Here is a 13869-nt window from a genome sequence, read left to right as displayed (position 1 = left end):
AATTCTAGCTGGACCTGGGTTGCCTTGAAAGCTTCCAACACAATTTCTGCACAAGGTTATGGATTTAACGAAGTTGTTAACATCAAAGAACCCTCATATGTGCATCAGTGAGAATCATCTCCAAAAATGTAGTGGTTGGTTCATGCCCATATATTAATGTGATCAATAAGGATTGAAGCCTACATTCAATCAAAAGATACTAAATTGAAGAAAAGAGATTTACATTAAAAATAACTCAACTCGGCTATAGGATTCATTTACATTAAAAATAAATAGCTCTCAAAAATCATTCAAGTGGCATATTCGAGAGAAAAGCTGCTTGTAGCTGCTTGTAGTTCTAGGATCCAGTAGGATCAAGAGTATCTACAGATTATTAAGGGCATTCTCCAATAAACATACCTAATTAGATATTCATTATAAAATTAAGTTGTATCCAAAATGTCTATAGTAAGGAAAACAGATACCAAGACAGATAAAAATGTACACCACTTTACAGTGTTGTCTTCATGTATAGTCTACAATCTACATTGTAAATTATCGAGTGGCTTGGAATTAGGAAATACCAAAGTAGAGATCATGAAGGCTCCACTTACTAGAAGAGGTTTGGACTATTTGTAAACAAATAACATTTATTAAAATGAAACCCGAATGGGTGTGGCTCTTTGGCTTAAAGTCATGGGTATGCCCCCAGTGACGAGAGTTCGAATCCATGTAGTAGACTCGATGCGTGTGGTTTACAGGTGATTGCGCGCATCCATGGGGATACCCTATATCATAAAAAAAACAATTATTAAAATGAAAACAAAAAAACAGCCAAAAGTCATCGGGCAGAGATTGCCCAATGACAAGATTCCATCCATTTAAATTTGAGTTCAATATCAGTTTCGAGTTCTCAAAATCCAAAACAAACAGGACCTTAGCTAGTCTATCTTGTCATCTCATTTGTACTACGAGGAATACGTGTAAAGCTAGTTTTTTCTTATTTGTCTGTCCTTTCCTTTCGGGTGTGGGATGCTTGTTTAACCGCAGTATTCATCTCATTCCTTATTTACATGGTTGCACTGCATTTTCAAAAGCTTCATGTCGAACCGGCTCCTATTTCAATCTGTGATGGACCGATTGATATACCAATGATGAAGTATCCAGTTAACTGGTGAAATACATCGCATTAACATGGGAGCATTAGCCGATCTGGAGCAACAACACATGTTCCTAAGCCCATTCCAATCTAATCCAACTTCACAATCTTATCCCACTTCGCAAACTCTCCCTTCTCAACCAGTGTCTTGTTCATTCTAGAAACACGTCTTCCTATTTCATCCTTTCCCATTGATAGGTAGCCGGAAGTCGTAAGAGCCCACAGTGTCGTCTTTTGCCCATGAAATGGCGTTAGGGAAGTCATCTTTAACTTCTAACCTTCCATTCATTTGCACCTAAAAGATTCTCAACCCAGTGAGAAGGGGTTTGGATCTCAGCCTCGTTGGAGTCAGATTGTACAATGTACCAGAGAAAGAGTGGGTCCATTGTTTCCGCCAATGGGAGCCCATGTAACACACTATACATCAAAGTGCAGAAAAAGCAAACTACTATTCGTTAAAAAGATAAAATATAAAATAAATTATTATACAAGGTAAAATAAGTTAATACATAAGTGTGGTCACATTCTAAAAAAATTTCTTTCCATGTTTATGTATTAAACATCATTCTGATGGTAGTGACCCTCTACGGCTCTACCTGTTCTCCCAATGTGGCATGCCAATCGGATGGTTCCGGTATGATATTTTTGTTTTGTACAGAATCTTCAAGACGGACACACACGGAATCTCCCAAATATATCTCTTCACTTTTAAGGGCCTGTTTGTTTTAGATTACGACAACCAATTATGGAGTCCCCAACCGACTATTGGACTCAAATTTAGTGCAATTTTCGGTCCAATAATCAGTTGGGGACTCCACAATCGGTTGTCATAATCTAAAACAAACAGGGCCTAAAAGAGGGTTGAACCCACAATTAAATGACAATCAGATAGCCTGATGATGAAAGTTTCTAACGGTATCTTAATCCCATGCAAAAGACAGTAATAACTCAAGAACATTGACCGGGTCCATGTTTCATGATGAAAGATTCTAACGGTGTCTTAATCCCACACAAAAGATAGTAATAACTCAATAACATTGACCGGGTCCATGTTTCATTCAACTATTGTAGTCAATAAAAAGAAATAAATCAGATTTAAAGAAAAGTAGACTGATTCTGTTAAAGTGAATGCATAATAATGAGAAAACTGCAACCATTCACAAAAAACAAAAAAAAAAACCAGCATGGGAACACATCGGATCCTTTTGGAATGAAGCACTGACCTTTCCCTCCAATGCCTCAACTGCTAAAATACCCTTAACAGAAAGAGAGCCAGGCAAACTCTTTGCCTGTGAAATAAGAAACACCTAAATGAAAATTTTAATAGAGAAAAGAATTCCATTCCGAACTGTTGAACATGAAACCGAGCAATTACTACATCCATGACTAGAAACCGAGCAATCACTAGGGAAAAAATGAGAAAATTAAATGCATTAGCAGATGGAAATATTTTACATCAGAGAATGAAAATGCTTCATACAAGAGAAATTCTATCACCAGAACTCAGTGAACTGGGCTCTAGGTATTGGGATTCTTCAACCTGAATTCCATTTTTCAGCTTGTTGTCCATGTCCTACATGGGATGGATACATAATATTAGATTCCAGATTCATCTCATCACAAATAAGATATCACAGATAGGTAGAAAACCAATGAGAACTAAATTTCCAATGGAAAGAGAGAGAAAAAAGGTCCAAATAAAACCTGCTAAAATGCTAGTTTCTTCACAAAGGAAACAACTATTAATTTGATACAGGTTAAACTAGTAACCAGACTCAGGGTGGCGGCTCAGTCAAAGAAGAGAGTCCTAGGCTAGTTTCTAATTCTGCTTATTGTCTTAGGATAGTTTCTACTTATGTTATTTCTACTTTAAAACAAATCAGTCTTAGTTTGGGTTTCTAATTAGGCTCTTAAGTTTAAATTAGAAATGGTAGTAAGGGAGACAAATATAGGGGGTGTGGGATTTTGTTGCATAAATGGGAAGCAAACCTCTTGTGCAAGCTTCAGAAGCTTCTAGGGTTTTACGAGTCTATATATGTAGGCCTTGGGGTCATCTTTTTTATATTTTATGAATGAAGAATAAAGATAATTAAGATTTGCTTGGGATGTGACTTCCAAGTTCCAACTCTAGATCATTGGTGTGATGACCTTGATCAAAGTCAAACCCTTGGGGCCTGTTTGATTCGGGGTTAAGTTTTCCTGGTTAAAACTAAACCCCGAATAAGTAGTTATTCGTTATTTGGTGGTTCCTTATCCCGTATCTTAACAAACCCTGTAACCCATTTATCCCCAAAAGTCAGCGCAACTGAAATTCCAGTCGGAAGACGGAATTTCACTTACGCTGGAATTTCACTTACGCTGGATTGTCGCTATTTAGGAAAACCATCAGAGAGAAGAATGCTCAAATTACTCAGATCATCTTTCATCGAAACCCTCAGAGAAGGGCTCTGCTGCAATGATATTTATATAAGATCGAGAGACTGTTACAGCAAAGGAGGAGAACGAAAGGAAGGAGTTTCGTGGCATTATCTTCTTCCAGGTTAGGGATTCTGCTCTTCTTTGTGTTCTCATCTATTTCCCCCTCTTCTAATCACTTCTAGGTTATGAATTTTATATTGGGAAATGATATTTCCCCCCTCTGACGGATAAAATCCCCCTTTAACGTCGTTATTCGTTAAGTTTTAAAGCCAAAGTAAAATGTTAAAGGGGGTGCATTTATCCTCAAGACTCCCTCTTCATGGATTCCATCTAGTTCACTTTTTAAAACCCCACTCAGTCTTTTTTTTTCAATGATACCAATCAGTACTTTTATTACTTCCTAAAGCCTTCCATCTAGAACTATCCTACACCATGAAATCTGAAAAGAATCTCTATTCTATACAACTTTCTATGTTTTTCAGACAATTAAACCCCAAGATTTAACATTCTATGTTTTGCTTTGCAAACAATTTCAACCAGAGAATACAGTCAATAATAAGAAATACAGAGAAAGGGAACCAGAGATTACAGTCAATAATAAGAAATACAGAGGTAAGGACATCGAAACATAGAAGCACGAACCAAATTTAGTAGAAGCATGTCCATGATATAAGTAGCGGTTGTTCTGAGCAGATGTTTGTGTAAAGTAACCTGGCAGAGAGAAACATCCTTCCCAGAATTAGCAATGTATTAAAAAAAATGGACCATAGAATAGAGAACTTACTGAAGTTGCTGGATCATCTTCAAACAGATCTAATGCTTTCTCATAGAGTTGAATATTTAGGAATGACTGAAAAGACAGGACAAGATGTGTACATGATAGTCAAAATAACATATCCACATAAAAAATTATTGTATTGTATTCATTAATACAATACAAGCAAAATATTGAGGGAAATGATATTGAGAAGCAAATTATAACACTAATGATGAGCAGCTAACCTCATCCAGTTTCCTCTGCAAATTATCAAGCAAACGCCTCCTCCTATCCACATTTTCTGTAAATAATGCATTTCTTTTCTCTTTCCATGAAGTAATAAGCATAGGCCTCAGATGGGTTGCCAAAGCTCTAAGCATTATATGTGGATCATCCTGACCTATGAACCCAACAATTAAATATTTCAAAGTAGGATTTGAACTACATACCTAATAAGTTGTGCAGATTGAAAGGCATAAAAAATAAAAACAATACTAAGCATTTGGACAACAAACCTCCTAGCTCTCCAAAATCGGGAACCACCATCAAAATCTTCTGCATTATCCACTCTTCATTAAGAATACTTGGGTTTTGCTCATTCAACTTATCTGAATCTTTCTTAACACCCGATTTTGAATCAGATACGTGTGAGGAACCTGTATCCTTGAGCTTTCGCTGATTTTTCTTAGCTTTTGCAGGAATATTATCAGGGTTATCAGGACTATTTTCGACTCCCCCAGCATTAGAGGATCCAGTGAGTTTTCCTCTTTTCTTCTTTGATCCCTTCTCCGAAACATGTTTACCACCACTACTATCATCAACTGTCTCATTCAGCTCAGACAACTGTCCCAAATCATGTCCAACTTTAGGTTCATTGACCAAACGTGAACCGACATACAGCCCTTGTCCAGAAGGCTGGGTGTGATTTAAGGCCATTGCTTCTTTGTCTATTCGATCAAACACATCCTAGCCAGAAGAAACCAAAAAGAAGTAACAAATATATCCCAAATATAAAAAAACAAACACATAAATAACATATATAAGAATCTCAGATATAAGAAAGCAAACGCCACTTCAACCTTTCCACCATAATATTAGCTATATAAGCCTGCAAAGGCCATGAGATGCTGCCTAAAAAATATCAGGTATTAACTTGGCAATATATTAGACTGTCCAACACAAATTTAACAATTTAAAATCGTAACAAACGGTAACTTCCATAAAATTTCACCATAGTTAGTAAATTAAAAAGAAGAGACTCAAATTTATTGATAGTCCTAGCATGCTTTCAAAAATAAAATGAGAAACATGAAATACACACCAGACACTCACCTTGATAAAGGCATTACTCAAAATACATGATTCACCCAAGATGATTGCTTTCGTTGACTGAAAACCAATGTCTAAAAGAATCAATAAAGATAGATAAAGTGACAAGGCAAAAAAAAAAAAATTGGAGAATAATGAATCAAAGAGCATTGCAGAAACCTGACCTTCAGCTCCCTCTGAACAGATGGGCAAATGGACAAAAGCTTAGAAGCATCACGAAAACCAGAAATCGATGGCAAAACTGAAAGACAGTCAATCCTGCAATAGTCCAGGTTATTATATTAGAAAGGAAAGAACTCACTGTGATCTAGCAACATCAAAGACATAATAGAGGATTGAATACATTGACCCCTCTAATCAAGTATGCCCATAAGGGTCGGCGCCTAATTGAAAGAAAATCGGAATACAGAAATCAAATTTAAACAGAAATATCCACTAATTAAACACATGACAGATAAAGGAATTACAAGCACCAATCCATAAGCATGACGACCAAAATAATGAAAAATTTATTATTTAAAGCATGTTTGGCTACCATGAATTTTTTTTCATTAAAAATTAGTGCCTCCAAGTGGTGAGAGAGGGGTAGCGCGGGTGGGAGAAGGAGAGTGATGTGAGAGGGCACAGCTGAGATGAGGGTGAGCAGCGGCTAAAAATTAGGAAACAAAAAACTCTACTCAAAATAGGATTGAATTTTCCATGATTTTTAGCCACTTCTCACCCTCATCTCAGCCGTGCCCTCTGAAATCTCCCTCCTTCTCCCGCCCGCCCGCCCTAACCCTCTCTCACCACTTGGAGACCACTAATTTATCATGAAAAAAAAAAATCCTTGGTGCCAGACATGGCCTTAAAGTAAAAGATTTTACTGCAGTCGGGCATCATACATTGAAACAACAAGTTGACAGCAGTTGGTAGGGAACAATTCCAGACTTAAAGCCATATGCAGCCACTTAGGGCGGCAAACCCACTCCAGAACCACGGATGGCCAATCAGCAACAGAACAGATTCATGCAGGGAGAATGTTCCCTAAGAGCCCCCAAGGCTCCAAAAGGGATTGAAATTGTCCCACAATCAGATTTCAATCTGCCCCTCAAAGGCCCCACCTTCAAGGGAAGACAGAGATATTTGTATAACTTATGTTACTGGAGGACAACTCCTTTTGCAATCTGTAATTTTCAGTTGCAATGCAATTACCTGTTCCTGTTTAAAAAAATCTAATCGAACAGGACTGCTCCCACATCCAAGAATCTCAGCTACACTAGTAAATTAGCAATTAATCAATCCCCCACAATTTCTGTTGCTATGTTTGTGATGTTGAATGTCGTGGTAGAAGGAGATTCGTTGAACGTCATCCATTGGCTTAAAGGGTCTCACAAACCACCCTGGAGATTTGATAGGCTTTTTGATGAAATGTTTAACTGGGTGAGGTTCATGGAGGTTGAGTTCAACCATGTTCGGCGATCTGCAAATCAGGCGGCAGATAGTTTAGCCAGAGAAGGGGTTCTCAAAGAATCTCTAGCTCTCTTTGATGCTCTGCCACATGATCATCTTTCTGTTGCAATGTTTGTGATGTTGTATAATTTTCATTTCGTTGTATTCTGACCATCTCGGTCTTATATTTCAATAAATTTCGCTACAATTTTCAAAAAAAAAAATCCCCCACAATTGACTCTTGCCCCTAATACTTTGCTAGCCAAATATTTCCACGATGAATGATACATGAATATTATCCTCGCAGATTGATCTAAAGATTACTCCGACAGAATTACAGAATCATCAACATTTTGCAGGTGAGGAATGACAAGACCATTAACCCTACCTTGACCCCCTGAGAGACTGGAATTTGCATTCAAGGGAAGTGGATAGCCTACAAAATATCCAGTTTGACTACCATAACCAAAATTGAGAAATGGATTGATGAAATGCACTAATGAATCCCCTTTCTCCGATCAAAACCAGATCGCATTTTATGAAGCATCCACATTAACAGAGACCCCTCTATCCTATTGTAAGCCTTTTCTAAATGCAACTTTTCTAACATCACTTCCAATTAAGATTTGTTGACCGAGTTAATCAATTCACTGGCAATTAAAACCAGAATTTACAGGCTCATTCTCAGAATAAGAACTAGGTCAAGGTAAAATCGAGTCGACCCTAGCAGTTAATGATTGTCGCTGTATGTATATTTACTGACTTGGGCAAGTCAGAATAGTTTTTGATTGACTCGGTGAGGCCAAAACCAAGTCGACTCGGGCCAAAATCTGGCAACTATCAAGGAAATCGCTTCATCATTAAAAAAACAATCATTTTGGTTTTGCAGAGCAGCCACCACATTGCCTAAGCGGTGAGGGAGCACATCAGCAATAATAACTACCTCACAAGCTACGGTGGTAGAAGCAATAAGCTCATTAGTGATATTTGAGACCATCTACATGTTTATAATCTAGTTTATGTTCATGTTTTCATAGGGATTTGTTTGGTTTTTACAGGCTTTATCTCTGTAGGCTCCAATTGCATTTTTCTTCTTCTTTATTTTCCCTTCTAATTTGATGCATGTGATGATGAAACTATTAGTGGTGGGTTCCATTTTGTGAGTTTATTATTTGGATTTTATGAGCCCCTTTAACAAAAAGGGGAGGGTGTTTTAAGTAGTTTCACAGAGGTAATTGAATCAAGGAAAGGCGGCCCCTTTTCTCCCCCTTCTTCAAGAAAAGGTGGATGTTTAGGCTTTTATTCAACCTATTTTGCCATCAAGACTTTTGGTTGTCCTCTTCACTGTGTTTGTGGTTTCTTTCACCTACACCTGCACCATGTTCTATCTTGACTGTAAATAGAAAATAGCCACATCATACCATATGTGTCACAATATTAACAAAATAGTGGAACTTGCCAACTCATTGTCTAGGTAAAGTTAATCTGTGATTGGCATTATGGGCTACCGCTTCTTGAGAATTGAGAGTGTACAAAATCAGAAAATGACACATTTTTAAGAAATGATTAACAAGTCGAAATTTTTATCTGATAAAAGACACCAAAAATTATCCATATTTGAACATAAAATGACCAACTTGGAAAGTGATCTAATATATGAAACAGAACCTTACTTGAAACAGAGGTGTTCGGGTCCATGGATTCATTCATTCTATAGACAATGTTGAAGTACCCAGACAACCACTAGTAAACATCTGACTAGCAGAATATTACTTACACATAAAAACTATGATCCCTTGAATCTTGACGACATTTCTAGCACATTCAAATGTCCAGAAATTATTCTTCCAAGTAAAATAGAATAAAAGGTCAAAAAACAAAAATTATAAACAGCGTAAGCTCAAATATGGAACACCAGAATTCAAGAAATATCCTAAACAAGTTGGTCATTCACAAAAGTACCACATCAACCAGAAGGGAAATTGTACTATTGAACCTAACCAATAATGGAAGATCCACGTAAATTAGAACATTGGCTTTTCATCAAGCATGAATATGAAGGGAAACTGTACCATTGAAGCCTAACCAATGATGGAAGATCCATGTTGATTAGAATATTGGCTTCTTCCTATCTTGTCACTACTCAACTCAACTAAGCCTGTGTCCCAAACTACTTGGGGTCGGCTAATAAATCCTTTAGAAAATTTTCATGAAGAAGGTGAAAGGATCTGCCCGGCTCAAATTTACTGTCTAATTCCTGTCTTTTCAATGATGTAATAAAAAACATTTATGTTGTTTTTTATTGAATTTACGGGTTTCAGGGCTGAAAGAAAACAGAAAAACACTTCTTTATATTACATGAGACACAATATCAACTCAAAAGAACACGAGAGCAAACCTAATAATAATATAACTCACAAAACCGAAGAAAAAAGAAGTGAAATTAATATTACATAATCAAACAAAGTAAAATAATTATAGAAGGTCCTTACCAGCTACCTTGCTCAATAGCATCCTCTATAGCAGCATCCAACATCTCAATCACTGAGGGGTGAACAAAAACAGTATCTAGGGGTATGCCTTCGGGATACCTGGACTAAATTGGAGTGTATAAACACAATTTGGTTACATAAAAATCCAAAAAAGTAAATTTTAATATTCGTTAAAATTTTAAGAACAATGATTGCACATTTCAGTAATTTAATCAAACCATAAATATGTATTTAATTACCTGCAGGTACTGTTTAGGCTGGGAAATTGCAAGTTTGTGAAGAATGTCATAGCTCACAAAAGAATTCTGTCATGCAAAAGAAATTATGTTATAAACTTGAAACAAAGAAGAAATTTAGAACTTTGAAAGATATATGCATGAGGTGATAAAAAGCAAACAGTTATTCATGATCATCAATTATTTATGAACCCCTCACATTTCATAAAATCATATTGGACCCCTTATAAGGATGTCAAGCACCAGACGTGAATCCATGTTTATTTAAAAAGAGTTTTGAACTTTGGGCTGCTTTAATATCAACTGTATCTTGGTTGGAAACACTTCAACATGACGTTCATTTGGGTGGAAAAAAACACTTCAACATGATCACTGTCCCAGTCCAATGCAGCATGCAATTTGCCATCACTTCGTAATATTTCATCACCACTTGACATTTATTTAACTTTTAATATCCTTTTCCATCTAATAGCCCCAGTAAGCAGGACTTCATTAAAATTTAGCTCAATCTAGCCTTGACTGTCCATTGCTACAATTCTCAGTTTTTTGGCCTTTATACAAACAACACTAGAATTTTGTACATAACTTTGCAGGACCCATTACCATTCAGTAAAAAAAAAAAAAAAAAAAAAAAACTTTATAGGACCCATTGCCAACAGAAATGTTGTGTTGATGCTGAGCTTCTGGGAACATTCAGATGAGGGTGGTCCCTCTGTCTGTCCCCTATGTAAGAATCTCACCATAATTTCACATATGACAGCATAGCTTTTATGTCAGAAGCAGATTAGATGGTTCCTAAAATGAATGTGGATTCAATTTTCGTACGTTTTTTCATTCCAAATCAACAACCAATCATATGTTCATTGGAATATTGGTGCTGAGCTACTCAGTTAAATTCATACAAATTTTAATCGAACTGTTCATGCTTCGAGGGCATTGGTCAAGTATATGTTTCCTGAAATCAAGTCTAACTTAGACATGCAACACATATGAAGTCGGTGTTTTCGTGCTGGCAAGGTGCAAATTGTACTCTAACAACTTCTCCAGTTTGCCTTGTACTGAAATCAACTCAACTCTGGTGAAAAAGTATGCGTCAGACCCCCAAACTAGTATGTTGACCCCTGAAATCCTTTCACCCAGTTCTGAAATGGCTTCTTCGATAAAGGGACTGGTCCAAACTCAACATATAGCAACTAGATCTGAGATTTTTGCTGATGCTAATTGATGCAGGACAATACCTAATTTAGGGAAAATCCTACACTCCTAGTGGGATTATGACTTTAGGACAATTTAGGGCTTATGCGGAAAACTAAAAGAACATTTAACAACTTACCGAGGGCCGAATTAACACCTAATTAATCTATGGGCAATAGCAATAATGAGACTTAAATAGCAAAAAATAATTGTAAAGATTGTAACTAAGCATGAACTAAAACTTATACAAATCAATCAAAGGGATAAGGATTCGTTAGATGAATTGATAATAGAAAGATTAGTCTGAAACTAGGCCTACGCATGCAACCAATTTTTATTTTTATTTTTTTGAAACGTGACATATTTCATTAATCTTAAGATAGCAATCGGGACCAGTAGTCCCATCCTGCATTACAAAATATTAATGTGGGCTGGACCGACATGCCGGCACCAGTCCAAAGTAAACATAAAATTGACATTGGATTATATACATCCCTGTACTGCACAAAAAGCTGTAATCTTTACATTGTCTTTTGACCACAAAATATGTACCATCTATTCATGATTAAGCAACCACTCACTACTAACCAACACCCTAGAACCTCAAAACATCATCTTGCGAGATTGGGAAATAGATAATATTGGCCCCTTTAAACTCTGCACTTCGAAGCTCCTACTTCCCCAGGAAGGACCTAGCTAAAATGACCAGACAAAGCGAAGCGAAAGAACAAATCTCTCAAGCTACTACAAATAAAAGTGAATTCTGGCTATTTCGCAATCGGCAAACTACTAGTCCATAAATCCTGGGGAAGAACGTTCTTCAAACCCTTAAACCCAACCAATTAACAGAAGGGAAAACTACTAGAAACCCCCGGGATAAAAACGAATCTACAAGAATCCCCCCAAAGTTTTTTTAATTACTAATACCACCTTATCGTGCTTAAAAAAGCTTTTAATCTTTTATTTTACCGATTTTACCCTTGGTTATATTACCTTTAGTTGTAGGTGATGTAGAAATCCTCAAATCCCTAAAATATCTGCTACATTAAATCGTTTAAAAATCTCTCTCGTTCGAAAATCTCTCTCTCTCTCTCTCTCTCTCTCTCTCTCTCTCTCTCTCTCTCTCTCAAATACAGTCCATTTTTTTCAAAAACTGCCCGTGCCACATTGTATGATGATCCTAACCGTCCACTTGATGGGACACAACTTAAATAGGTTATGGCCTCAAAATCATTTCCATAGGATAATCGTACCCAAAAAGTACCATCCAGGCCACACCATAGAATGATCCAAACCATCCATTTGGTAGGCCACGTAAATAGGTTGTGGGCTCAAAATCCTTTCCATAGAATAATCCTACCCCTCTGATATATAGAGGAACGACATATTATCGAAACCTCTGTAGATCGGACAATCGGAGGGTTGTTGGCTCAAAATCCTTTCCATAGAATAATCCTACCATTCTGATCTATAGAGGAACAGCATATTATCGAAACCTTTGTAGATCGGACTATCGAAGGGTTGGGATCCATCCTATGCAAATGATTTTGGGGCCACAACCTATTTATGTTGTGGCCCATCAAATGGATGGTTTTGGATCATCCTAGGGTGTGACCTGGGCCGTACTTTTTGAAAAATAACGGACTAAATGTTATTACACCATATAAAATCTCATTTAAGAGAGAGAAATCTTGCCTTTAATTAAGGGAGAGAGAGAATTTCAAATGATTTAATCTTGCCTTTATAGTTGAAAGGAGAGATATTAGGGATTTCTACATTGTCTATAACTAAAGTTAATGTAACCAAGGGTAAAATGGGTAAAATAAAGAGTAAAAGCTATTTAAGGCACAAGAACGTAGAATTGGTAATTAAGAAAATTTTGAGGGGAATCTTGTAAATACATTTTCATCTAGGGGTTTTTTAGAAGTTTTCCCTTAAAAGAACTAAAAGCTAATGTAAGTACCAATGAAATAGATGTCACACAGGCATGAGAATAATAATATCCAATGACGAAAAACAAAAAAAATGTTCAGCAGCAGTAAAAGGCTCAAAATGGTCCATTTTTGGGTTGTAGGGATATTTTTGTAATTTGGCAGATCTGGGATTTTGGGTTAATACTGTTGTCCAAATCTTAGGTTAAGGTATAGAAGGCAATGAAGCACGGGTGCTTCAAAATGGCCCGCGTACCCCGGGTGCGTATCCGACAAGGGTGCGTCCCGGGTGCGTGTCGGGTGCGCACATGATTAAAAAGCTTTTTCTTCTAATTTTTACGGTCGGGTGCGATTGGGGTGCGCACCCCGACACACCCGACACGTTTTTAAGTGTTTAAAAAAAAAAAAAAAAAAGAGGCTGCCAATAGCAATTTGGGGGGGTGGGGGTGTTTAAATTATATAAAAGGGTTTTAAAACCCAAACCCCCTCACTCATGCAACTCTCTCTCTCTCTCTCTCTCTCTCTCTCTCTCTCTCTCTCTCGGGCTTCTCTCATTTTCTCCTCTCCCTCTCGGTTTCCCCTCTCTCTCCCTGCAACTACTACCGCCACCTCCGCCACCGTCGGAGCCCTAACCTAACCCTACTTAAAGGTACTCTCTCTCTCTCTCTAGTTCTCTCTTTCTCTTTGTATCTCTCTCTACTCTCTCTTTTTTTTTATTATCTCTACTCTCTTTCTCTCTCTCCTTTATTTTTATTTGTGATTTGCATTATTTTATTTGTGATTTGCCCTAAAAAATAGCCTAAAGCCCTAACCGATTGTGAGTCACATAAAAATCAATTTGGAGCTCACAATCGGTTGGCATAATCTTAAAATGGATTGTGATTTTGAAGCCCTAAACTGATTTTCAGTTTGGAGGTCACAATTGGGAATTTGGGTCCCAAAT

At 37.1% G+C, this 13869-nt stretch overlaps 1 protein-coding gene across 2 annotated transcripts in view; it reads right to left on the bottom strand.

The window, feature by feature from the left end:
- Positions 1–13869, bottom strand: part of LOC143873369 (E3 UFM1-protein ligase-like protein) — a 60523-nt gene that overhangs the window by 28851 nt on the left and 17803 nt on the right. For both annotated transcript variants that reach the window (XM_077376807.1, XM_077376808.1), the window contains exons 5-14: positions 9805–9870; positions 9566–9669; positions 5807–5900; positions 5646–5702; positions 4829–5279; positions 4559–4713; positions 4341–4406; positions 4199–4267; positions 2619–2711; positions 2362–2427 (exon numbers count right to left, since the gene is read on the bottom strand). In XM_077376807.1, coding sequence (XP_077232922.1) covers positions 2362–2427; positions 2619–2711; positions 4199–4267; positions 4341–4406; positions 4559–4713; positions 4829–5279; positions 5646–5702; positions 5807–5900; positions 9566–9669; positions 9805–9870 — 1221 coding nt within the window. The remainder of the gene's footprint in view (positions 1–2361; positions 2428–2618; positions 2712–4198; positions 4268–4340; positions 4407–4558; positions 4714–4828; positions 5280–5645; positions 5703–5806; positions 5901–9565; positions 9670–9804; positions 9871–13869) is intronic.

This window comes from Tasmannia lanceolata, unplaced genomic scaffold (assembly GCF_043159265.1).
Source record: "Tasmannia lanceolata isolate RefF3 unplaced genomic scaffold, GAP_Taslan_0.1 ptg000002l, whole genome shotgun sequence".
NCBI classification, from domain to species: Eukaryota; Viridiplantae; Streptophyta; class Magnoliopsida; order Canellales; family Winteraceae; genus Tasmannia; species Tasmannia lanceolata.
Note: the sequence above shows the minus strand (reverse complement) of the source record. Positions and strands in the feature narration are given on the sequence as shown.